The sequence below is a fragment of the Muscardinus avellanarius genome (genome assembly GCF_963383645.1).
Source record: "Muscardinus avellanarius genome assembly, chromosome: 15".
Taxonomy (NCBI): domain Eukaryota; kingdom Metazoa; phylum Chordata; class Mammalia; order Rodentia; family Gliridae; genus Muscardinus; species Muscardinus avellanarius.
Genome location: NC_137801.1, coordinates 18,584,367 through 18,611,297, shown reverse-complemented (window position 1 = coordinate 18,611,297; position 26,931 = coordinate 18,584,367). Strand labels below are relative to the sequence as shown.

General features: G+C 38.0%; 1 protein-coding gene across 3 annotated transcripts in view; it reads left to right on the top strand.

The window, feature by feature from the left end:
• The window catches only part of ATAD2B (ATPase family AAA domain containing 2B), a gene marked incomplete at both ends in the record, with an annotated part of 143,164 nt that overhangs the window by 57,424 nt on the left and 58,809 nt on the right, over window positions 1–26,931 (top strand). For all 3 annotated transcript variants that reach the window (XM_080711476.1, XM_080711475.1, XM_080711474.1), the window contains 5 exons: window positions 5,799–5,958; window positions 7,817–7,907; window positions 13,243–13,554; window positions 18,279–18,414; window positions 26,533–26,719. In XM_080711476.1, coding sequence (XP_080567602.1) covers window positions 5,799–5,958; window positions 7,817–7,907; window positions 13,243–13,554; window positions 18,279–18,414; window positions 26,533–26,719 — 886 coding nt within the window. The remainder of the gene's footprint in view (window positions 1–5,798; window positions 5,959–7,816; window positions 7,908–13,242; window positions 13,555–18,278; window positions 18,415–26,532; window positions 26,720–26,931) is intronic.

Sequence of the window (26,931 nt, the reverse complement as noted above, 5' to 3'; positions counted from 1 at the left end):
CTATATTATATAAATATATGAGTATATTTATATTATATATTATGTTTTTATATGTATTTCAATATGTATATATATATATATATATATATATATATATATATATATATATATATATATATATAATTGTACTGGGGATTGCATCTGGGGCATTCCACCTCCATGCTACACTCCCAGCCCTTTTTATTTTTTGTTTTTGAAGCAAGGTCTTCTTAGGTTGTTGAGAGTCTTAATTGCTGAGGTTGGTCTCCAATCTGCAATCCTCCTGTTTTAGCCTCCCAAGTACTGGTATTACAGGCATTTGCCACCATGCCCTGCTAAAACTTTGTGAAATATTTTAAAAAGTGCTTGTATAAGCCAGGATTGGTGGAACACACTTAAACTTCCAGTTCTTGGGAGGCTGAGGTAGGAGGATCGCAGGTTTGAGCGCAGCCTTAGTAACCAGTGAAATCCTTTTTCAAACTAAAAAAATTAAACAGGGCTGCAGGTGGAGCTCAGAGATTGAATGTCCTTGGGTTAAATCCCCAGCACCAAAAAAAAAAAAAAAAAAAAAAGACAAGTAATTGTACTATTTTTGTACCTATGATGTATGAGAATTTGAGTTGCTGCCACTTCCTCTATACCCAGACCCACTGATTTTAAGTGAAGAAGCCACAGGTGTGACTACACTGTGGCATTCAACTGGGACCACAGCCAGTGTAGCTTGCTTAACTGACACCTTCACACATATCTTCATGCTAAAGTTGTTTGCTGTGGAAGCCATCTATAGAAGTGGAGACAGCTGATCCAACCAATGTGCAGATAGCAATATTGGGTCACAAGAGATACATAAAAACAAAGTAACATGATATCTTCAAAGGAACAGCAATAACTACTAAGCAACAATCCTCAAACAAAAAGATATTGACAAAATACCTTATGAAGAATTTTGAACAATGAGTACAAGGAAACGGAATGAGATTCAGGAGACTACAGACAGAATTCATGATGGAAACAAGTAGTTCAGCAGTGATCTGGACTGGAAAGAATCAAACAAATCTTGTAAATGAACTCAGTAAGTAAAATAAAAAAATACAGTTTAAAGCTACAACAACCAAACTAAGAAGATTAAGGAATAGCCAAACTTAAAGGTATGTATTTTGAAATAACTTAGATAAAAAAAAAAGAGTAAAAGATTAAAAAATAAAAAAAGTCAGCCACCGAGACTTTTGGATCAACATTAGGTCAACAAATATTTGAATTTTGTGGTTCAGCTGAAGGTTAAAGGGAAAGCTATGGTGAACCTGTCAATGAAGAAGTAGCTGAAAACTTCCCTAATATTGGGAAAGATATGGGCACCCAAATACAGGAGGTCCATAAGACACTAAACATACCCAGAAAATATCTTTACCATGGTATATTATTGTCAAGCTGTCAGAAGGACAAGACAGAGAATTCTAAAAACAAGACAAAAGCTCTGTCACATTTAAGGGGACTCATTAAATCAATAATGGATTTCTCAGCAGACACCTTACAGGCCAGGAGGGAATTTTTTTCTTTCACATCCTGAAAAAAAAAAAAAAAGTGCCATCCAAGAATACTCTATGTAGCAAAGCTAACCATTAGAAATAAAGGAGAAATAAGTCCCTCTAAGACACAGAAAAAGTGAGGAAATCCATCACCATCAGACCAGCCTTCTAAAAGATGCCTAAGGGAATCCAATATCCAGCAGTGAAAGGAAGATGACCATCATCATGAAAACACATGAACAGATAAGTATGAAACCCGCTAGAAGAACAGATATACAAAGGAGAAATAGAGCGGAGTTAAACCTTATCAATACAGTAAAGCACTGAAATACAAAGATGAACAAGAAGAATAGAGAATATTCAATGAAGAAAATTAACAAAATTTACCTATAAATCTACAATGCAAACAGACGAAATCTCCCAATTATTGCAGACTAGATTCCCCAATTATTATAGAATGGCTCAATAGATTGTTTTAAAGACCAAAGATACACTGCCTACAAAAATTGTATCACCGGTAAAGACACACAAACTGAAAATGAAAAGGTTGGAAAAGGTATTAGATCAAAATAGAAGCCAAAGCAAGCAGGAATAATTGTGCTTATATCAGGCAAAAAGTCAAAGAGACAAAGACACTACATAATGATCAAGGGACCAATGTATCAGGGAGATGAAATGATTACAAATGCACATAATATAGGAATTCCTGATTTTATGAATCAAAAAGTATTAAGACTAAAGTCTCCAATACAATAATAGTGGGTACTTTACTCCACTTTCATCAAAGGACAGATCACTTGGACCAAAAAACAACAAACATCAGTGTTAAGTTTTACTATTATCAAATGGACCTAACAGATTTTTCATTCAACAGCTGCAGAATGTACATTTTTCATCAGCATATTGAACATTCTCTGTAATAGACTGTAAATTAGGCCACAGAACAAGTCTCAACCAATTCAAAAAAATTGAAATCATATAATTTTTTTTCTGATCACAATGAAATAAAACTACAAACCAAGGCCGGGCGTGGTGGCGCACGTTTATAATCCCTGTGCTTGGGAGGTGGAGACAGGAGGATCACGCAGGTTCGAAGCCAGCCACGTGCGCTGGTTTAAGAGACCCTGTTCCCAAATAAAAAAGTGTAAAAATAGGTCTGGGAGCTGGGCGTGGTGGTGCACGCTTGTAATCCCCGCGCTTGGGAGGTGGAGACAGGAGGATTGCGCAGGTTCGAAGCCAGCCACGCTGGCTTAGGAGACCCTGTTTCCAAATAAAAATAAAATAGGTCTGGGAGTATAGCCCGGAGATAGACGGGCTTCCAGGAACCCCAGTACCACCAAAAAAAAAAAAAAAAAAAACCCAAGATATATATATATCTGTCTGTCTGTCTGGGAGTGTAGCCTGGAGTGTAGCCAGGAATCCCAGTACCACCAAAAAACAAACAAACAAAAAAACTAAAAAAAGCCCTACAAACCGAGAAAACAATTTTAGAAGTTGCCAGGTATGGTGGTATACACACTTGAAATTCTAGTACTTGGGAGGCTGAGACTAAATGATTGCAAGTTCCAGGTCAGTCTAGACAATTTGGTTAGACACTTTTTAAAAATAAAAAAATAAAAATTAAAAAGTTAAGCGTGGTGACACACATTTGTAGTCCCAGTACTTCAGAGGCTGAGACCAGGAGTACTGCAGGTTCAGGGTCAGCCTTAGTTCCTTAGTGAGGCCTTCCACAACTTAGTGAGACTGTTTCAAAATAAAAATAACATAGGAGCCAGGTGTGGTGGTGCACACTTACAATCTCAGTACTTGAGAGGCTGAGACAGGAGGATCGCAGGTTCATAGCCAGCCTCAGCTACTTAGTGAGGCCTTCCGCAACTTTGTGAGACCCTCCGCAACTTTGTGAGACCATGTTTTCAAACAAAAAAATACAAAATAGGGCTGGGGTTGTAGTTTGGAGGGAGAATGTCTCTGGGTTTGATTCCTAGTACTGAAAAAAAAAAAAAAATCAAAATAGGGCTGTGGATTTAGCTCAGAGGCAGAATGTCCCTGTGTTTAGTCCCCTGCACCATCAACAAACAAACATATAAAACTGAAAGCAAAATAAAAAGGACTAGTTCAAAATAAAATTGTCTAGTTCAATGGTAGGATGCCCTGGTTTCAATTGCTAGTACCCCCACATGGACAAAAATGAAAATTTGAAATTATATAAATACATGGAGACTGAATATACTCTTTTGAATGAATAGTGGGTCACTGATGAAACAAAAAATGAAATTTAAGAATTTCTCAATATTTGGATGCGCAACTTAGTAGTACAATATTTACCTAGAATGTGCAAGACTCTGGGTTTAGACAGGTGTGGTGGCAAATGCTTGTAATCCCCAGTACTTGAGAGGCTAAGACGGGAAGACTGCAGGTTTGTGGTCAGCCTTAGCTAGTTAGTGAGATACTCTTCAATTTAGTGAGACCCTGTTTCAAAATAGAAATAAAAAAATAGGGCACTGTGTGTAGTACTGGGAATGGAACCCAGGGGCATTCTACTTCTGAGCTACACTCTCAGCTCTATTTTTTATTCTTTATTTTGAAACAGCACCTCACTCAGTTGCAAAGGGCCTCATTAAGTAGCTGAGGCTGTCCTCGAACCGCTTTCCTCCTGTCTCAGCCACCCAAATGCTGAGACTACAAGTGTGCGCCACCACACCCAGCTTACTTATTTTTAGATTTGATTATTTGTCTATATTGTTCAGTTATAATACTTTTTTACACACACACACACACACACACACACACACACACACACACACTTGGTGGTACTGGGGATGAGACTAGGGACATTCTACCTCTGAGCTAATCCCCAGCCCTATTTTTTATTCTTTATTTTGAAACAGGGTCTCAATAAGTTGCAGAGGGCCTCACCAAGTAGCTGAGACTGGCCACGAATCAGGATCCTTCTGTCTTAGCCTCCCAAATGCTGGGTTTACAAGTGTGTGCTACCATGTCCACTTCCCTATTTTTTATTCTTTATTTTGAAACAGGGTCTCACTGAGATGCAAAGGGCCTCACTAAGTAGCTGAGGCTGTCTGTGAACTGTGGTCCTCCCATCTCGGTCTCTTAAATGCTGGTATTACAAGTGTGCGTCACCAACCTCCGGGTTGATAGTATCTTTTTTTTTTTTTTTTTTTTTTGGTGGTACTGGGGGTAGAACCCAAGGGCTTTTCTACCTCTGGGCTATACTCCCAGACCTATTTTCTACTTTATTTGGAAACAGGGTCTCACTAAGTTACCGAGAGCCTTACTAAATAGCCGGGGCTGGCTTCGAACCTGCTCTAGCTTTTTTTATTTATTTTTTTTAAAACAGAGCCTTACCGAATTGCTGAGGCTGGCCTTAAACCCCTGCTATCCTCTTGTTTCAGCCTTTCTAGTACTGGGGTTACAGGTGTGTGCAACTACATCTGGCTCAGGTTTTAATTTTGATCAAGTCCATTTTATCTTTTCTTTTTTTTTTTCTTTTTTTTCTTTTTCTTTTTTTTTTTTTTTTAGTGGTACTGGGGTTCCTGGAAGCCCTTCTACTTCTGGGCTACACTCCCAGACCTATTCTATATATATATATATATATATATATATATATATATATATATATATGGTGGTACTGGGGTTCCTGGAAGCCCTTCTACCTCCAGGCTACACTCCCAGACCTATTTTTATATTTTTACATTTTTATTTGGAAACAGGGTCTCTCAAGCCAGCGCGCGCGGCTGGCTTCGAACCTGCGCGATCCTCCTGTCTCCGCCTCCCAAGCGCGAGGATTACAAGCGTGCGCCACCACGCCCGGCTTATCTTTTCTTTTTTAAGTTGTTATACTTTATGTGACTGTTATTGCAGGGGTGTGTGTGTGTGTGTGTGTGTGTGTGTGTGTGTTGCTTGGGATTGAACCCAGGGTCATTCTGTATCTAACCTATACTCCTAGCTCTATTTTATTTTTTATTTTGAAACTGCTTCTCACTAGGTTGTGAGAATCTCACTATTTGCCGAGACTGTCTTTGAACCTGTAACCCTCTTGTCTCAGTGTCCCAACTATGGGGATTACAAGTGTGTGCCACCAAGCCTAACTTTATTGCAGCTTCTGAGTGCTTTTGAAAATGATTTCTGTAAACTACTAGATCTTACATTAATACGTATTTTTGCTATAATTATTAGTATTTAAGACCAATAAAAGTTACTGTAAACTGAAGTATTTGTAATTTTTTCTTTCACTTAAAATTTTTAAATTTTTCTGAAAAATATTTTTTACAGCTCTATAGTATCAACCCTCCTTGCTCTTATGGATGGATTAGATAATAGAGGCGAAATAGTTGTTATTGGTGCTACAAACAGACTTGATTCTATAGATCCTGCACTCAGGAGACCTGGTCGTTTTGACAGAGAATTCCTTTTCAACTTGCCTGATCAAAAAGTAAGTTTTTGTTTTCTGCTTATTAAGATTTATGTGTAACTAAGCCGGGAATGATGGTACATACCTGTAATCCCAGTTTTTGGGAGGCTGAGATAGGAGGATTGCCAGTTTGAAGCCATTCTTGGCAATTAGTGAGGCTCTCAACAATTTAAAGACTTATGTTTCCAAATTAAAAGTAAGGGCTTGGGGTGTATCTCAGTCCTCAATACCACATACACACAAAAGAATAAATCTTTTTGAGGTATATTCTACTTACATTATTTTTTGACATGTTTTTGATGTTCTAGGGATCTTGTAGGAAGCAATCCATTTGCTTGTTTTCTTTTATTTATTTATTTATTTTGAAGGGGGCGTACTGAGCATTCTACCTCTGAGCTACATCCCTGTCCTGATTCTTTTATTCTTTATTTTGAAACAGGGTCTCCCTAAGTTGCAGAAGGCCTCACTAAGTAGCTGAGGCTCCCATGAAACTGCAATCCTCCTCTCTCAGCCTCCCCAGTACTGGGGTTACAAGTGTGCACCACCATTCCTGCTTCCTTCTTTTTATTCTGAACCAGGGTCTGTGTATTGTTGAGGGTCTAAGTTGCTGAGGTTCTCTGTGGACCTGCCATCCTCCTGTCTCAGCTGCCCAGGTACAGCCTGTACCACCATGCCTGGTTTGTTCATGTGTTTAAATCATAAAAATTGTATAATGGAAAGTGAAATTTAAATGTTTAATTTTTTGAGGGGGGTACTGTGGATTGAACGTAGGAGGCATTCTACCTCCAAGTTATACTTCCAGCCCTATTATTTTAATTTTTATTTTGAAACAGGCTCTTGCTAGGTTGATGAGAATCTCACTCCTTGATGAGGCTGTCCTTGAACCAGTGATCCCCTCTCTCAGCCTCCCAAGCACTGGGATTATAAGTGTGTGCCACCATGCCTGGCTTATTATTTTAATTTGAAACAGGATTTCACTAAATTGTTGAAGCTGGCCTGGAGATTGCAATTCTCCTGTCTTAACTCTCTTGAGTACTGAGATTATGGGTGTGTATTACCATGCCTGGCTAAAATTTAAATTTTTTTGTAGTGGTTTTTTTTTTTTGTTGTTTTTATTGGTGCATTGAAGTCATACATCTTAAAGGAATACAAGATGGTAGAGGCATACATGTACACATCACTCATTTAGCCCTAGTCAGGTGTGATGCACGTTTGTAATCCCAATACTTGGTAGGCTGAGACAGGAGGATCGCAGGTTTGCAGCCAGTCTTAGTAACTTGTGAGATCCTCTGCAACTTAGTGAGACCCTGTTTCAAAATAAAGAATAAAATTAGGCTGAGAGTGTAGCTCAGAGGTAGAATACCTCTGGGTTAATCCCCAGTACCATACACACATAATCAAATTCTAATCCTAGGTGAATTACTTAGTTATTATGTGCTCCTCATCAGGAGTCAGAACACTAAATGTCTTAGCTTATGAAGCAGAAGCAAGAACTCCACTATATATCTCACAGGTTGATATTAAGGGTTTCAGTTTTTTTTATTTTTTTATTTTTTATTTTTTTTGCGGGTCTGGGGATAGAACCCGGGACATTCAACTTCTAAACAGTACCCCCTGCCCTATTTTTTATTCTGTATTTTGAAAGAGGGTCTCACTGAATTGCAAAGGGCCTCACTAATTAGCTGAGGCTGGCACAGACCCGGATCCTCCTGTCTCAGCCTCCTGGATGCTGGGATTACAAGCGTGTGCCACCGCACCCGACTTGGTTTCAATTTTTTTTAAATAACCATTTTTCTATGGCATGTCTAATCAAAATATGGTCCTTCTATCACATTTGAGGGATTGATGATATGTCTTCTATAATCTATACTCTTCTTAGGCAAGAAAACACATCTTACAGATCCATACCAGGGACTGGAATCCAAAATTGTCAGATGCTTTTTTAGGTGAACTGGCCGACAAATGCGTTGGTGAGTGCTACTGTTTGAATTCCTTGATCGCCAGTGTTGGTTTTCTCAGCTGCCCTTTCCCACATAACTGAAGTGTGAATGATAGTTATATTTTTTATTGTAAAATTAGATAGCTTTGCCTTCCTATTTAAATGTTCTTTTAAAATATTTTCCTTAATGTTTAAACACTTCTAAATCAGAATTTAAAATTAGGTACTTGATAAGCAAAGATCAGTAATAATATGACTTTTGTTGAATGCTGGGTATCCTTAATATTGCAGTTTTCTTTTAGGACTTGTCCCTTCTCAGAAATTTGACTAGGAAAAAGCTTAATTATAAGAGAATAAGGTCAATGTAAAGACAGGACTACAGTCTTCCTTTGCAGATAACACAAATGGGCTCATCTTCATTTCTGTGTTTTAGAAAGAAGTTGAGTGGGAGGGATCTTTAAAGAAAATACAGAATTGTGTTTGGCAGTATTTCTCCAAATATAAAACTTTCCAATTTTAAATTTGTCACACAGTATAAGATCTTTCCAGAGAGTAAATGACCAGTACTGTCCTACAAGGATGGGGCGAGAGAGCATTTATATGCACAGGAGATGGAATTAAGGGTTTTGGCTCTTAATTAGGTCGGAAATACAAAAAGACATCTTGTTACATAACTGAATATACACACAAGATATTTTGCTTCATTCATTTTCCCTCTTTTTTTGTCTTTTTTTCTCATAGTTTCCAAAATATAAATTAAAATCTCTCTCAGTGAACTTTTTTTTTTTTGAAGATTTTGAAGATTTAAAGAAGTTTATTAGAAAGATAGAAATACAGAAAATAGAAATACAGCCCCATGCCAAAATGGCATAGGGGGGTGACTCGAAATGAATACACCCTCCGTGAACTTTTAAAGCATTATGAAGAGACCCCTAAAAGGCCACTAATAACAATCTATTTGGGAAAACTTTAAAGTTACCAAAACCAAAAAGAACTACTTAGTTAAGAGATCATTTTGATCTACCATCAAATAATTAAAAGTTAAATTAGTCCATTCAGTTAGCTACATCCGAATTATCCTCTTCATCCACAGGGACCTCCATCTCCGAAGCAGCATCCCTCAGCTTTTGAGCCTCAAAGACCTCGACATCTTCTGGTGAGGAGAAAACGTAAATCTGTCCAGCACTACTCCAGTTTAAGCTTTGCCTGGTATAAGAGAGCATGCGCCAAACCCATTTCATGTAACTTGGCTTGACCTTTGCAAAGCCTGTGCTGCTTTTATGGGAGAGGGTGGTATTTGGTAAAAAATCCAGTCTTTTCCCCTTTTTAAATTTGTCCCTTTTTATCTATCATATTGTATTAGAGTTCAGATCAGATTGGAAAATCTTTGTAGATTTTTCTGTGAACTTGTCACAGAATCATCCTTAACTGAAATAAGCAGAAATCTTCAAATAATTTTTGAAATTCCCTAAGAGATAGGTATTCTAAAATTATTTTCTATTGTCATATCTATGATCTGAAATATTATACCCACTAGTTTAATTCTCCATCCCAAATACTAGAATCTTTGTTTCCTTTTTGCATTTACATAGGTCAATACTTCTCACCTTTCAAAGTGATTTATTTTGGCTTTTAGTCAGTTTCCTACGTTTTTAAGTTTTTGTTATATAATTTCTTGCTGGACTGAAAAAATTTCTTTTGCCTCTCTCCTCCCTTGATGGGGTGGCAGTATGGATACGGATTCTGCATATGTACTGCCACCATTTTCTTCCTGGATTTGGTCATGACATTTATTCCATTTAAGAAACCAGCTCACATTAAAAAAAAAAAAAAAAATGAAGTGCAGGTACGTCTCCAAACAGGAATAGAATAGTAATAAATTTAAAATCCATTATGGACTCCTCAGTTTATGTATCCCAGTTTGGGTTCAGTTTAGTGAAGTGTGTGCTAACAAAAGACTGTGCAGTTATGGATTTGGTAATTTTTACCTTGAACAATTTCTTAGTATTTTTGAAAGTTTTGGAAGCATAACAGGTATGATTTTTAAGTAGTAAAAAGCTTCTCAACGTAGACTGATATAAAAAACATTTGCCCGATAGAGCAACTTGCAGTTAACGAAGAGCTCGACCCCTGACTCTTCCTTACAGTTAACGAAGAGCTCGACCCCTGACTCTTCCTTGGTTTTATTTTCAGTGAGAGGGCTAAAGCCATGAAAACAGCTCAGTGAAGTATCTGGATTATGAGATTTCATTTGTTTGATATTGTACTTAAAATTTTATTACATCTGACATCTTAATAGCTGTATTTTTAGTTTTTAGAAACATTTGTTTTAATAGCAGTCTGCAAGAATGCTCTTTCTTTGCTATCTAGATATGTGTGTTCAGCAGAGTATTAGAAGTGTAATGGTAGATTGGTGTGGTTATGAAAGGGATGTTTATAATTTCTTGTTTATCACCTTTTTCTTTTTGGTACTGGAGATTGACCCCAGCGACATTCTACCTCTAGTCTACACCCCCAGCCCTTTAGGTATATCTATTTTATTTTGAAACAGGGTCTTGTTAAGTTGCCGAGGGTCTTACTAAATTGCTGAGGCGGGCCTCAAATATGCAATCTTCCAGTCTCAGCCTTCCAGACACTCTTTTGTATATCAACATTTAACTTTCTAAAAGGCTACAGTTTCTTTTTAGTATTTATTTGAATGATCAGATCATTTGTTTTTCTAAACCAAAAGTACACTTTTGAGAGTGCAAAGGTGTGCTATTAACTATAATAGAACCAGAAGCCTAACTAGAATTGTAGTCACCCTAACTGTAACACATTTAGTGAGGTGTTATGATGCAATTTAAATTCTACTTTAAATGGGGCATGGTGGCACATGCTTGTAATCCCAGCATTCGGGAGGCTGAGACTGGAGGATCACGGTTCACGGATAGCCTCAGCTACTTAGGCCCTCCGCAACTTAGACCCTGTTTCTTTTTTTTCTTTCTTTTTTTTTTTTTTTGTGGGTCTGGGGATGGAACCCAGGGGCTATTGACCTCCGAGCTATACCCCCTGCTCTTATTTTTTATTCTTTATTTTGAAACCGGGTCTCACTGAGTTGCAGAAGGCTTCACTAAGTAGCTGAGGCTGTCCGCGAACCACGGTCCTCCAGTTCTCAGCCTTCTGAATGCTGGGATTCCAAGCGTGCGCCACCACGCCTGGCTTAGACCCTGTTTCAAACATAAAGAATAAAAAATAGGGCAGAGGGTGTAGCTCTGAGGTCAAATGCCCCTGGGTTACATCCCCCAACCCCCCCCCCCCATCTAGTTTAGAGTTTAGTGAAGGAAGTATATTAAGTTAGTAGTTCTCAGATTTTGTGTGTATCAGAATTATTTCTAAAGCTTTCTTAAAAAAATTTTAGACCCCTAGAGATTTAGATTTACTAGATTTGTTGTGGGACTTGGGAATCTATATATTTTTTTCAATTTAGTTATTCATTCTGATGAATATTTGAGAACCATAGATATAAACCAGTAATTCTTATAAATAAGCAAATGTAAAGAAGAAATTTTTCATCTTTTATAGTCTACTATTTATGACAATCTATTTGAAAATTTACTTCAGTAAATAGAATATTTTAGTTGTTAACAAACTTATCTGGAATAAATTATGAAAATAATATTTCTGTTATATGTGTGATTAACATTATGGCATACATAAATGTAATGGATAACATTTACTATATATAAAAGTTGCTTCTTGTGTTTAGTTTTTTTGTTTTGTTCTGAGCTGGTTTTTTAAAAAAACTTAATTTTCTACATTTGAAAAGGACAGTATAGAATGTTCACCAACTATGTTTATACTTAAGAAAAAGAATTGTTATTTATTTTGTTTGAAGATGGTAGTTTTTCTTTACTTTCTCTGATACAGAGGATAGAATTCATGTGCTTAAATTATGTCCTTGGATTAATTTTGTTAATGTATTACTTTAAACTGTTATTCTGTTCATTTTGTTGAATGAATGAATGTAACAGATGTATATTTAAGGAAAAGATTTTTTGAGTTATTGAGAAATAGAAAACATAGAAAACAAATGAGAGATTAGTGGTAAAATCTGATTATTCCAAAGAATTATTTGAGAGATAATTACTATCATTGGATTGTATTTATGCTACTTGGTTTATAGTTTTCTGAGTTAAATTCTCACACATATTTTTTTTCTAACTCTGAGCAAGTCTCCTTTTGGAATCACCCTTTTTATTTCAGTGTGTATGTGTTCTATGAGATCACTGTGAGGGACAAAAGAGTTAATAAACTGGTAACTACTCCTTGAGTTTAGGGACCAACGTTCTATTAGCTTGTTTGAGTGGTTCCCCCTGCTGGCATAACTTATGAAGATGACCAAATGCTAGATAATATAAGACAACATATGGCTAATTTGAGTTTTCCTTTTTTTTTTTTTAATAATAAAGACCTAACTCTGTGTGTGTGTGTGTGTGTGTGTGTGTATGAAGTTACTTAAAAGCCCTGGGATCTATCTCTTTTGTTTTAGTGTATCACCATTAAATAAGGGTAATGGATAATATCCTGTTTTGGGTACAGCCTGTAACTAGATTGTTACTCATATATATAAAGAAAGATAATTTGAAAAATCAATGGAAATATTTTTAACTTTTTTTTTTTTTTGGTTGTACTGGAAGCCCTTCTACCTCCGGGCTACACTCCCAGATCTATTTTATATTTTTGAAACAGGGTCTCTTACGCCAGTGCGGCTGGCTTCGAACCTGCGCGATCCTCCTGTCTCCACCTCCCAAGCGTGGGGATTACAAGCATGCGCCACCACGCCCAGCTATTTTTAACATTTTTATTCCCTTTAATGCGTTTGGAGCTATCAGATGAATTATAATTTTAAATATAAATTTTTAAGTAATTGGATGTTAAATTGCTATTGTATTACACTCGTAGTTGGCAATAGAATAGCTATTTTTGAAGTTTCTGCATACCTACTACTTTGTACTATTCTTTTGTATGTGTTTATAAGTTAATACTATGAGAAAAATTACAGATAATTATAATGTCATGAAGACTAATGATTAAGAATGTTGATGAAGGATTGAAATGGAACTATAATTCTTTAAAAACTTTGAATAAAATTGTGTATTGTATGTAGTGTTTGACACACAATATATTGCTTGTTTTGACTTAATATTACTAGTTTATGTTTTGTGTAATTAAAATATTCAAAACATTTTCCCAATAAAATTATACTCATAATTACTGCTTTAGTATTGATTATTATTTTACTTAAAGGTATATGTATTTACAGAATAGTTTTGGCATTTGGAATAATTAATGCACCTTTGTTATCCTTCTCCTTTGTGCATTAGGCTACTGTGGAGCTGATATCAAAGCCCTGTGCACTGAAGCTGCCCTGATTGCCCTTCGGAGGCGATATCCCCAGATCTATGCTAGTAGTCATAAACTGCAGCTCGATGTTTCCTCAATAGTGCTCAGTGCTCAAGATTTCTACCATGCAATGCAGAATATAGTGCCTGCTTCCCAGCGTGCTGTGATGTCTTCCGGACATGCACTGTCCCCCATCATAAGGCCACTGCTGGAAAGGAGCTTCAACAACATCCTAGCAGTCTTGCAAAAAGTGTTTCCTCATGCTGAAATTAACCAGAGTGACAAAAAAGAAGGTATTGTAAATGACTTTTTCATACTGTTAAACTGAAACAAATGTAGGCATGGAGAGTTTCCTCATAAGATTATTTGTGTATCACTCTTTTATATTTGCCTTGAATATATAAAATATATTTCACTGACCACTTTATTCCAGGCCTGGCACATTACTCAACATATAGTAGGTTGCCTCCTAAATATTTTTAATATGAATGAATGAATGAATGAATGAATGTTCACTACCAGAATATTCTGACCATCATAATGTAGGAGAGTGATTATCTTGAAAGTTGACAGCTTACAGTTATTGTTGTAAAGCACTTATATAAATAATCATTTGTTGATCTTCATCACAGTCCTGTGAGTTAGGTACTATCCTTATATAGAGGAGGAGCCTGGGAGACTTTGGATAGTAATTTGAGTTACATAAGGCTACACAGTAAGTTCTGGGGCCCGATCAAACCTGGGAGCCCGACTCCATAGTGCATGCTCTTGCCTGCATTGCCATTATGACTTTGTGGATTCAACAAATGAACTTTGAGGGGGACATTCTAGAGCCAAACCATGAGAGTCACCTATTTACAGAAGAAAGTTAGAAATTTAAGTTGACTTGCTTATCAAAGTAAGGTCCAGCCAGGCGTGGTGCCGCATGCTTGTAATCCCTGCACTTGGGAGGCTGAGACAGGAGGATTGCACAGGTTCTAAGCCAGCCTCAGTTACTTAGTTAGGCTCTCAGCAACTAAGTGAGACCCTGTTTCCAAATAAAATATAAAATATAAAATGGGTCTGGAGTATAGCCGGAGGTAGAAAGCCTCTGGGTTCCACCCCCAGTATCGCAAAAAAAAAAAAAAAAAAAAAAAAGAAAAAGTAAGGTCCATTAACCTTGATGGGAAAGTAAGGTCTTTTGGTTATCTTAATTTTTCCAGTGTGTAGAACCTGAATTGAGGTGTTGGTTATTTTAAATAGGAAATTGTTGTGTCACACTAAAGATAGTCACGAATATTATTCAATTTTTCTTTCATTATATATATGTTTTTTAGAAAACTTAATTTTTTGGGTGAGAGACTTGCATGAAATACCATATAGCTTATTGACTTTTTAAAATTGGCCAGTAGGGAAGGAGCAAGAACAAACAGCCAGGTACTAGGCTCTGATTTTCTTTTTTTTTTTTTTTTTTTCCTTTTTTTTTTTTATATTTTTATTGGTGCATTGTAATCATACATCACATTGGAATACAAGACTTGAGAGGATATACAAGAACACATCATCCAATTCCCTTCCCATTCCCTCCCCCTCCCTCGATTGGTGATTATCTTTGATACATTTGTTTATGTATCTCCTGAGTTTTAAAGAGGTTCCATCCTCCCCATCTCATCCCCTCTGATTGGTCACCTTAATTGCTTCACTATAGCGCCCTTTAAATAACTCAACCTCCTCCTGTTACCCCTCTCCTCCTAGTTTTTGCTAATTAGGGGAAGCATCTGGATTTTGTTTTCTGTGATATTTCTCTGTGCATGCCGCATTGCAAGTTTCGATCCCACTCTTAATGGCCCCAGTAGTGGCTTGGTCACCCGAAGGACTCTGATCCCGACCTCGCTGGCTCCAGCACTGGCCTTGCCTCATGGGAGGCCCCGATTCTGGCCTCGCTGGCCCTGGCACTGGCCTAACCCCTCGGCTGGCTCCAATCCTGGCCTCGGAGGCCCCAGCACCGGCCTTGCCTCAAGGCAGGCTCCGATCCCAGCCTTGCTGACCCTGGCACCAGCCTAACTCCTCGGCAGGCTCCTATCCTGGCCTCGGAGGCCTCAGCACCAGCCTTGCCTCATCCGATCCTGGCCTCGCTGGCCCCAGCACCAGCCTTACCCCTCGGCGGGCTCCAATCCAGGCCTTGGAGGCCCCAGCACTGGCCTTGCCTCACGGCAGGCTCCGATCCCGGCCTCGCTGGCCCCTGCACCGGCCTAACCCATCGGCAGGCTCCAATCCTGGCCTCGGAGGCCCCCAGCACCAGCCTCGCCTCATGGCAGGCTCCAATCCCTGCCGTAGGCTTTGATTTTTTTAAGAATTTCTATTTCTATATTCTTTCTTTCTTTCTTTATTTATTTAATCTTTTTGTGGTGCTGGGATTGAACCCAAGGGCACTTTACCTCTGAGCTATACCCCTAACCCCGCTTTACTTTTTATTTTAATCAGGGTCTCACTAAGTTGTGGAAGGCCTTACTAAGTTGCTAAGCCTGGCCACAAACCTGAGATCTTCCTCCCTCAGCCTCCCAAGTACTAGTATTATAGGCCATCTCACCCAGCTTAAATCTCTTTTTTATAACTGGGAATATATATCATGTATCTTTCACCATATTTTTTCAGAATTTTAAAAACTTATTTCACCTTTAGAAAAATAATTTTCCCTTCTGAGGGAAAATACAAAGGCCCCTTTATCTCCATCAAGAATTACTATTTTATGGAATATTACTTGTTTTCCTGTAACTTTTTCCATAAATGTTAAGTACACTGTAGTTCCAAATAATGGAACTAAATGAGATCTACCAGTGAAGAAGAGCAATCAAATTTATTTATTAGTAATTATTTTTATTTATTTAGGTGCATTATTTTGTTTGGGTCTTTAATATGTTTGCATAGGCAAGTATCACTGAAAAGATAGTTATTTTCCAAATTAATTTTGTTGTTGTTGTTGTTGTTGGTACTGGGGTTCCTGGAAACCCTTCTACCTCCAGGCTACACTCCCAGCCCTATTTTATACTTTTTACTTGGAAACAGGGTCTCTTAAGCCAGCATGGCTGGCTTCAAACCTGTGCGATCCTCCTATCTCCGCCTTTCAAGCGTGGGGATTACAAGTGTGGGCCACCACGCCCGGCTTATTTTCCATATTAATTTAAAAATGAGTTTTAGCAAATATTTACTTTTCGTGTGTGTAGTACTAGAGATTGAACTTAGGGGTATTCTTTCAAGTTACCTCCTTCCCCCATCTCTTTTTTATTTTTTTGAAACAGTCTTGTGAGGTTGCAGAGGGCCTCACTAAATTGAGGCTGTCTTCGAACTTGAGATCTTTCTCTTTTAGCTTCTCAAGTACTAGGAGTATAGTATGTGCCTCCATAACTGGCTAATATTTAACTTTAAAAGTGTCTGAGGTCTCTTATCTGCCAGTACAATCTTATTTTATAAAGCATCCCTTTTATTTTTTTTTTCTCTTTGTATTGGAAGGACATGATGGTTTCTGTTGATCCTTTTTTCTTTTTTTTTTTTTTTTTTTGTTTTGAGACAGGTTTTTTTGGATGTGTGTGTGGCACTGGGAATTGAACCCGGGGTAATTCTACTTCTGAGCTACACCCCAAGTCCTATTTTATTTTTATTTTGAAACAAGGTCTCTATAGGTTGATGAAAGTCTCACTAGTTGCTGAGGCTGTCCTTGAACCTGTGATCCTCTTGTCTCAGCCTCCCAAGTACTGGGATTACAGGTGTGCACCACCTGCCCAGCTAAGGCAGAGTTTCATCCTGTTGCTCATGCTGGCCTTGAATTTTTGGGCTTGGGTGATTGTTCATTAGCCTGATGAGTAGCTGGGATTATAGGTGTGGGACAAAGCGTTGATTTCTGTCAATCTTAATTCTCCTCTTTATCCTTTGTATACACAGCATTGATCATTATTCCTCTTTTGATAGGCATGTGTGAAATACTCTTTTGATATGCTCTTTTGCTATGTTCTTTTTGATAGGCATGTGTTAATAATTCAAGTTATTAATATAATTCAAGTTTTATTCCAGGAAAATTTTTAACTATTGTGTTCTTAGTTGGAATTTTAGTTTTAATTAGTCCGCTGAGTAGTAACAACCTAAGGCCCATAAAGAAAGACTAATAAGTGTGGTGGCACACATACCTGTGATCCCATTTCTTGTGAAGTTAAGAGCATTGAAGGTTCAAGATCATCCTCAGAAAGAGGTAAAATGCCCCTGAGTTCAGTCTCCAGCACCACACACACACACACACACAAAGAGAAACTAATGCTAAATGAATGAGTTATTTATTTATTTACTTTTATTTTTTGGTGCTGGGGATGGATCCCAAGGGCATTCTGTCATGAAGCTACACCCACAACCCTATTTTATTTTTTATTTTGAAACATGGTGTCATAAAGTTGCTGAAAGCCTTGCTAAGTTGCTGAGGCTGTCTTCAAACCTGTGATCTTTCTGTCTCACCCTCCTAAGTACTGAGATTACAGATATGTGCCACCACACTTGACTCAAATGAATACTTTTTTTTTTGGTGGTACTGGGGATGGAACCAAGTGCTTTCTACCTCCGGGCTACACTCCCATACCTATATTACATTTTATTTGGAAACAGGGTCTCACTAAGCTGCTGAGAGCCTCACTACGAAGCTGTGGCTGGCCTCTAACAAATGTGTGTTATCCTCCTGTCTCAGCCTTGCAGGTACAGGGATTACAAGCATGCGCCATCATGCCTGGCCTTTCTACACTTATTTTACTCAGCAAAGTTAGTTTTCCACATTACATCTCTTATTATTTAAGTGTATAGTCTGGAAAGGGAAAACATTATGTTAATTCTATTTGTAAATTATTCAAAATGCTGTAGTTTATCACTTTGTCTGATCAGTCTATATAATTTGATAACTTACTAATGTCACTTGATTTTAACCAAATTTTCCTTAGCTTTGAAGAATCACTAATTTTAAGTGACTCATAATCCTAATAATCCTTCTGCTTTTTTTTAACAGATATAGAAACTTTAATTTTAGAAGATAGTGAAGATGAGAATGCTTTATCAATATTTGAGACTAGTTGTCATTCAGGATCACCAAAGAAACAGTCATCAGCTGCTGCTATACATAAGCCCTACCTTCATTTTACAATGTGAGTGTTTTATATCGAATTTCTGTTTATTTAGAATGATTTTTGCTACTTTATTTTTATAACTTTACTTGTGATTGTAACCTTGAGGACTTTGTTTTTCTATTATTTGGACACAATTTTAGAAAACTTCTACATTATCTATTTTTTTCTCCCCTGCAGCATTGGGGTGGAAGCCAGGGGCATTCTACCTCTGAGCTACACCCCTAGTTCTATTTTTTTTGAAACAGGGTCTCACTAAGTTGCTGAGAGCTTCACTAAGTAGCAGAGGCTGTCCGAGAACCGCAGTCTTCCTGTCTCAGCCTCGCAAGTATTGGAATTACAAGTGTGTGCCACCATGCCTAATATCTACTTTTTGTGTGTGTATGGTAATGGGAATTGAACCCAGAGGCATTCTATCTTGGAGCTATAGCCCCAGACCAGTTTTATTTCTAATTTGGAAACAGCGTTGCTGAAAAATCTGACTACTTGTTGAAGCTGTTTTTGAACTTGCGATACTCCTCTCTCAGCCTTCCAAGTACTGGGATTACAGGCATGTGCCACTACGCAGAGCTACAGAATGTGTGTGTGTGGTGCTGGGGATTGAACGCAGGAGCATTCTACTTCTGAACTACACCCCCACCGTATTTTTTATTACAGGCATGTGCCACTACGCAGAGCTACAGAATGTGTGTGTGTGTGTGTGTGTGTGTGTGTGTGGTGCTGGGGATTGAACGCAGGAGCTTTCTACTTCTGAACTACACCCCTCCCAAACGCAGGGATTACAAGCGTGCGCCACCACGCCCGGCTATTATAATGGGTATTAATTAATCAATTAATTAATTAACTTAGGTACTGGGGATTGAACCCAGAGGCATTATACCTCTAATCTATACCTCCAGCTTTTTTATTTTTTAGTTTATTTATTTATTTTTTTGGTGGTACTAGGGATGGAACTCTATTGTACCTCTGAGCTCTACCCCCAGCCCTATTTTTTATTCTTTATTTTGAAACAGGGTCTCACTGAATTGCAAAGGTCCTCACTAAGTAGCTGAAGCTGTGATCCTCATGTCTCAGTTTCCCAAGTGCTGGGATTACAAGCATATGCTACCACACCTAGCTTATTTTATTTATTTATTTATTTATTTATTTATTTATTTATTTTGCGGGTTTGGGGATGGAACCCAGGGGCATTCAACCTCTGAGCTACACCCTTTGCCCTATTTTTTATTTTTTATTTTGAAACAGGATCTCACTAAGTTCCAGAGGGCCTCACTAAATAGCTGAGGCTGTCCCCTAACCACGGTCCTCCAGTCTCAGCCTCCCAAATGCTGGAATTACAAGTGTGAGCCACCACACCCAGGCTTATTTTTTAATTTTTGAAATAGGATTTAGTTAGGTTGTTGAGAGTCTTGATAAGTTGCTGAGGGTAAAAAGATTAGTTGTCATTGTTTTATGTATATGTTTAATTTTTCATCTCTTTGTCAATGCCTACCGTATGATTCTTAAGCTTAGATTGCGCCTGAGAGTCGTCTTTGTTTAGTTGCCTATCTCTCCTTTGTTTTCCCGCAGATCTTTCTGTATATAACTGGACTGTGTCATCTTATTTTCTACAAATCTTGTGAGCCATTCAGCTGTCCCAGCTAAAATGTGACACCATCTTCCATTTTTTCTTCCTCTCTATTTCTAGTTAGTGGTGAAGTCCTGCTGAGCTTTCTTCCCAAATAAGTCTTATTTCATGCTATTCCTTATCACCCCACCTGATATTATTGTTTAGAATAGCATTAACATCTCATACCTGGCTTACTATAGCAGACCCTTAACTGTCCATCTTTCCTTCCATTTTGCCTTTTTTCGAAACCCTTTCTTATTACTAGGATTCTAACCTAGAGGTATCTTCTCAAGTAATAAAGTCATCTTTCAATATCTTTGGGTGATTGTCCTAGAACCTGGAGCCCCCTTGGAAGCTTACTTAGGGGGTACTGGTACCGAAACAGGGTCACACTAAGTCTTTGAGGGTCTCACTAAGTTGCTGAAGTATCTTCCTCTCTCAGTCTCCTTATTATTGGGATTACAGGCATGTATTGCCATGCCTGGCTCCCCTTGGATACGTAAATCTGCTGGAGCTCAAGTTCCTTATATAAAATAGTTTGGTATTAGCTGGGTCTAGTGGTGCACATCTTAATCATAGTACTTCAGAGGCTGAGACAAGAGGATCACAGGTTCAAGGCCAGCCTCAGCAACTTGCCAAGGCCCTTAGTAACTTATTTGAGACCCGTCTCATAATAAATAGGGCTAAGCTTGTAGGTCAGAGGTAGTATGCTCTTGGGTTCAATCTCTACTACCATTTAAAAAAAAGAACAAAAATATAGTATTTGCGTATAATCTTTGTATATCTTCTCATATATTTTAAACCATCTCTAGATTACTTATCATTTCTAATATAATGTAAATGCTTTGTAAATAGTTATTATTTTGTATTGTTTGAGGAATAATGACAAGAAAAATATAGAAGGGCATTTTCTTCCACAGATATTTTAGTTAAATCCATGCTATGGATCCAAGCCAGTGAATGTGGAGGGTCAGTTGTATGCCACTGTGCCACAACTCTGACGTATCTTAGGGCTTCCTCATGTCTTCAGCGGATGTTCCAAACATTTAACATGACTCTCAAAACCCTTCACAGCCTTCATGGAGTAAGTCTTCTTCCTCTTCTCCCCAGCCTAGTCCCTGCATTTCTTCTTTGCTCCAGTATGTGAAAACAAAATTGGCTGTATGAGCTGTATCAATTACCCCAATGGGCCTTAGTTCTTTTTTAGCGTCTTGTTTTTTGCACAATTAGTGTTCTTTCTTGGAATTCAGCCCAATATTTTCCCAGGAAAGTCTTCTGTGATTCTCTAATCTGGGTCTCCCATAGTACCATGTACTTGACCAATACATGTATGAATCACATCAAATTATAGTATCTTGTATATTTCCATTTTTAGTAAATACCATTTTGTTAATGAACTCATGTGTTGTACTGTTGAATCCCTAGCAGCAAGACATTCAGCATAGTAGGCATTCTATAATTGCTAAATGAATAAACATTTAAATTTTTATCTTTTTCTGTTTTCCTTTTTAATTGTCACTGCCTTTTGCTCCTACAGGTAGGTCTTAGGGGTTTGTGGTTGTTTTTAAACTATGTAATAAACTCTTTATACATTAAGAATCATTCCTGTTTATGGACAGTTCTTTGCCTTATTTGCCATGTGGCCCAAATTATAATTTTTTTAAAAAAAGTTTATTGGTGCATTATATTCATACATCATTTTGGGGTAAAAAACTTGTGTGGACATACATGTATGCATCACCGATTTAACCCCTACCCAATTTCCACCCCATATCCTCCCCATCCCTTCTTTCCTTGCTTGGTTTAGTGGTTGACTTCGATACGTTTAAATACATTGTATGTTTTAGAGAATTTCCTTCTTTCTCCCTCACATTCCTTCATTTAGGTTTTCTTATTTGCTCCTCTATAGGATTTCCTTTTTCATCTAGAGTTCCTCCTATGACCCATTTCTTCTTAGCTTTCACATATTAGGGAAAGCATCTGATTTCTTAGTTTTTGTGACTGACTAATCTCACTTAGCATAATGTCCTGCAGTTCCATCCATTTGCTTGAAAATGATGTAATTGAGTTTTTAAATTTTATGCATTTAAAATATATGAATTCCAGTCATGTGGTTCAGTGATAGAGTACTTGCCTAGCTCACATAAAGTCCTGGAACAAGTTCCAGCACTGCCAAAAATGTGTGTGTTGCTGGGTGTGGTGGCGCACACTTGTAATCCCCGCCCTTGGGAGGTGGAGACAGGAGGGTCGTGCAGGTTCGAAGCCAGCCTCGCTGGCAAATCGGAGGTAGAAGGGTTCCATCCCCAGTACCATCACCACAAAAAATGTGTGTGTGTGTGTGTGAGAGAGAGAGAGGGAGGGGGGGAGGGGGGGAGGGAGGGAGGAGAGGGATCTTTGTTTTTGGCTTACAATTTGTGCTTTGAAATGAAGAAACATTTATGATTCTTCTTGCATTTCTATTTAATTTGGTACTAAGGATTGAACCCAGGGGCGTCCTACCTTCAATCCCCCAGCCCTTTCTCATTCTCTGTTTGAAAGCGGGGCCTTGCTCGGTGGCTGAGAATCTCCCTGAGTCGCTGAGGCTGGCCACAAGTCTGTGACCCTCCTGCCTCTGCCTCCCGAGTGCTGGGATTACAGGTTGTGCCGCAGTGTCCCAACACGTTTAACTTTCTGTGCTTGTTACTAAATATTCTTTCAGATAGGTACGGTGGTCTATACCTGTAATCCTAGCACTTGGGAAGCTGAGAAAGGAGGATCCTAGATTTGAGGCCAGCCTCAGCACTGTAGCATGATTCTTAGCAATCTAATGAGATCCTGTTTCAAAATAAAAGGGGCTTGAAGTGTAGCTTGGAGGTAAAATGCCCCTGGTTCTAATTCCCAGTACCCCAAACAAATAAATCCTTTTTTATATTCTTTTATTGGTGCGTATAGTCTCACATAATGTAAATCCTGTTGGTAGTGACATACATACACACAGTACTTGGTGGGCTCCCCCTCCCCCATCTCCCCCTCCCCATGCCAGGGTACTGAAATTGACATTGGTATTCTCACATATGTACATAAAGTCGATGGTAGTAATTCCTTCATTTATCTTACTCTTCATCCTCTTCTGCCCCTGTACTACCTCCCTGACTTCGCTCAAGTTTCTACTTCATTATTTTGGGCTCCTCTTTTTTTTTTTTTTTGGTGGTACTGGGGTTCCTGGAAACCCTTCTACCTCCGGCCTACACTCCCAGACCCATTTTTATATTTTTATTTGGAAACAGGGTCTCTTAAGCCAGCGTGGCTGGCTTCGAACCTGCACGATCCTCCTGTCTCCACCTCCCAAGCGCAGGGATTACAAGCGTGCGCCACCGCACCCGGCTTGGGCTCCTCTTATATTCCAAGTTTTCTCTAGCTTCTGCCTATTAGAGAAAACATATGACCCTTCACTTTCTGTGATTGGCTAGTCTCATTTAGCATAATGTTCTCCAGGTCATTCCATTTTTCTGCAAATGACATAATTTTGCTCTTTATTGCTGATTAGATTTCCACTATAGGGGTATCTCATAATTTTGTAATTTTTTCATCTGTTGATGGAAACCTAGGTTGTTTCCATAATTTGGCTATTGTGAATTGTGTTAATGAACATGGATATACATATATTACTGTAGTTCTCTGATTTCAGTCCCTTTGGAAAGATACCAAGGAGTGGTATAGCTGGATTATATGGTGAATCCATTCCCAGTTTTCTGAGGAATCTCCATACTGATCTCCAGAGCAGCTGAACTAATTTGCAATCCCACGAATAGTGTAGAGGAGTTCTAGTTTCTCCACATTCTCTTCAGTATTTATTGTTTTTTGGCTCCTTGATAATTGTCACTCTTGACCCTCCCCCGTATACCCTACTTTGTATTAATTGTTATTCTATAATATATTTAGATGTAAAATGGGCTACATCTTTTTTTTTTTTTGCGGGTCTGGGGATGGAACCCAGGGCATTCTACCTCTGAGTTACACCCCCTACCCTATTTTTTATTCTTTATTTTGAAACCGGGTCTCACTGAGTTGCAGAGGGCCTCACTAAGTAGCTGAGGCTGTCCGTGAACCACGATCCTCCAGGTCTCAGCCTCCCGAATGCTGGGATTACAAGCATGTGTGCCACCACGCCCGGCCAACATTGTAGTTTAGAAACTCAGCTTTGCAATGATATGGACTGAAATGAAAATTTCTCCTTTTGGGGGGTGCAGGGGATCAAACACAGGGTCTGTCTTGTGCATGCCAGACAAACTTTCTACCACTTAGCTACACCCTAAGTCCCTTAGTGAGAACTTCAACTCTGCCACCCCTTTGTATAATCAATTAATCCCCCCCCCCTCTGTGGTACTGGGGATTGAACAACCCAGGGGCATTTTACATCTGAGCTATACCCCCAGCCCTATTTTTAAATTTTTTTTTATTTTGAAACAGGGTCTCACTAAGTTTCAGAGGGCCTAAGTAGCTGAGGCTGTCTGCAAACCTGCCATTCTTCTATTCAACCTCCCAATTCCTGGGATTGTAAGGGTGTGCCACCAATCCTGGCAGTACAGTCTTTTAAGTAACCCTCTCAAGCCTTGGTTTCCTCATCTTTTTAATAAAATGAAGCTTTTGTATTTTCTCGAATTAAAAAAAAATTGAGCAAGAAATCTGTATAAAGTGTTTATTGCTAATACATGTTTCATTTCATTTCATTTCATTTCATTTCATTTCATTTCATTTCATTGCGGGTCTGGGGATGGAACACAGGGACATTCGACCTCTTAGCTGTACACCCTGCCCTGTTTTTTATTCTTTATTTTGAAACAAGGTCTTCCTAAATTGTGGAGGGCCTCACTAAGTAGCTGAGGCTGTCTTCTAACCGCGATCCTCAAGCATGCGCCACCACACCCAGCTTGCTAATACATGTTTTTAAGTGCTCTAAAATCATTAGTAAACTTTTCCTAAATTTTCTTGCTGTTCTTACTTAGTTATTTCTTGACATAAAGTTGAGAGTAAGTTTTAAACTTTTCTGTCCAAATCCTTTAGGGATTTTTATTTTAAATTGTTAAATGTAAAAAATAAAATGTAAAAAATAAAATTGTTAAATGTAAATAAATAAAATAAATGTAAAAAATAAAATTCTGTAAAAAATACAGAACTGATATCTTTATATACTTCTTAGTCTTTGTGTTCAGGCTGTTTCACGCTAAAATTATGTTTTTTGCCTTTCTTCCTCTAGTGATTGAACCCAGGGCCTCCCACACACTAGACAAGGGTTCTATTAATGAACCACATCTCTAAGCTCTTATTCTTTCTATTACATTTTTATTTTGCTTTATTTTTATTGTAATTCTTTAGAACTGTCAGTACTCCCTACAGTTATTAAATGAGTTTAATTTATTTTAATGATCTGTAGAATCTTGAAAATACAAAGTAAGTTAGATTTAGTATTTTTTATTTCTAGTGTACAGTTTTATATATCATATATTAAGATTAGAACAGCTACATTTTACTGTGACAGAAACATAATTTTTCATCACTGTAAAAGTCCTTTTTTACTCTATTTTTAAAATGATGGTAGTTTTAGTCTATTGCTGCTACTCAGCCAAAATACTTTAGATTGGGTAATTTACATATACCATAAGTATATTGCTCACAATTACAGGGGGTAGAAGGACCAAGATCAAGGCACCAGTGTGTTCAGTGTCTGGTCTGTGCTTCTAAGGTGGCAACTTAAATGCTGTGTCCTCGTTGTGGAAGGGACCACGGGCCTTTAATACTATCACACTGATGGCAGACTTTCAGGATTAGTTAATGGAGGACACTGTCACACAATAGAATTGGAAAAGTATGTAGAACATAAAAATGACCATTTTAACCAGTTTTATATTTAAGTCCTAAATTTGGAATAATTTGTGGAGATACTCTTAACATCTGGCCTTGGAAAACTAACTGACATAGTCTTTTGCACTCTTAGCTAATGTGTGGAGTATGATAGGATGAATACCAAGTTAACTTTTTCCCCCATTGAATGGATTTTATGCTCTGACATCTTGGTTATTATTTATCAGAGAGTCAAGATTTTAGAATCCCCTCCTTTCCTCTCTCTCTTCCTTCCTGGTACCATGGATTGAAACTGTATTCTACCTCTAAGCTATACTTCCAGACATTTTTATTTTTAATTTTCCTTTATGGCAATACTAAACCTAGGGGCATTCTACATCTGAGCCAAATCTCCAGCTCTATTTTATTTTTTAATTTGAAACAGGGTTTTACTAAGTTGCCAAGGCTGGCCTTCAACCTGCAATTTTCCTGTCTCTACCAAGTGCTGAAATTATAGGCATGTGCCACCATACCTGGACTTAGAATCATGACTGATGATGATGATGATGATGATGCTAATAATAAATTACTGTACTAAATAAAGTTTTATTAAATTAGATTCTCTTAATGTAAATATTTTGCCTCCAGTTCCATATTGATCTTCAGAATGTATAGTTTTGAAATCAATATTTTTCTTTTATTTATTACAGGTCACCATATCATCAGCCAACCTCTTATAGGCCACGATTATTGCTATCTGGAGAAAGAGGCTCAGGTCAAACTTCTCACCTTGCTCCAGCACTTTTGCATACGCTAGAAAGGTTTTCCGTGCATAAACTAGATCTTCCAGCACTTTATTCAGTTAGTGCCAAGACACCTGAGGAATCATGTGCACAGGTAGGTTTGTACCATACCAAAGAACATCACTTAAATCTTTGTGTAGTGTGTAGTTAGTGTATGTTTACAAATAAGGTTTTTTCAAAGAATGGTAATATGGAAATTAACTTTTTATTATTTGTTAAGATTCCAACATCAATACTGAAGATCCTTTTAATGTGTAATTTAAAAAAATGATTTTTTTCCCATGATACTTTCTACTTTATTGAAAT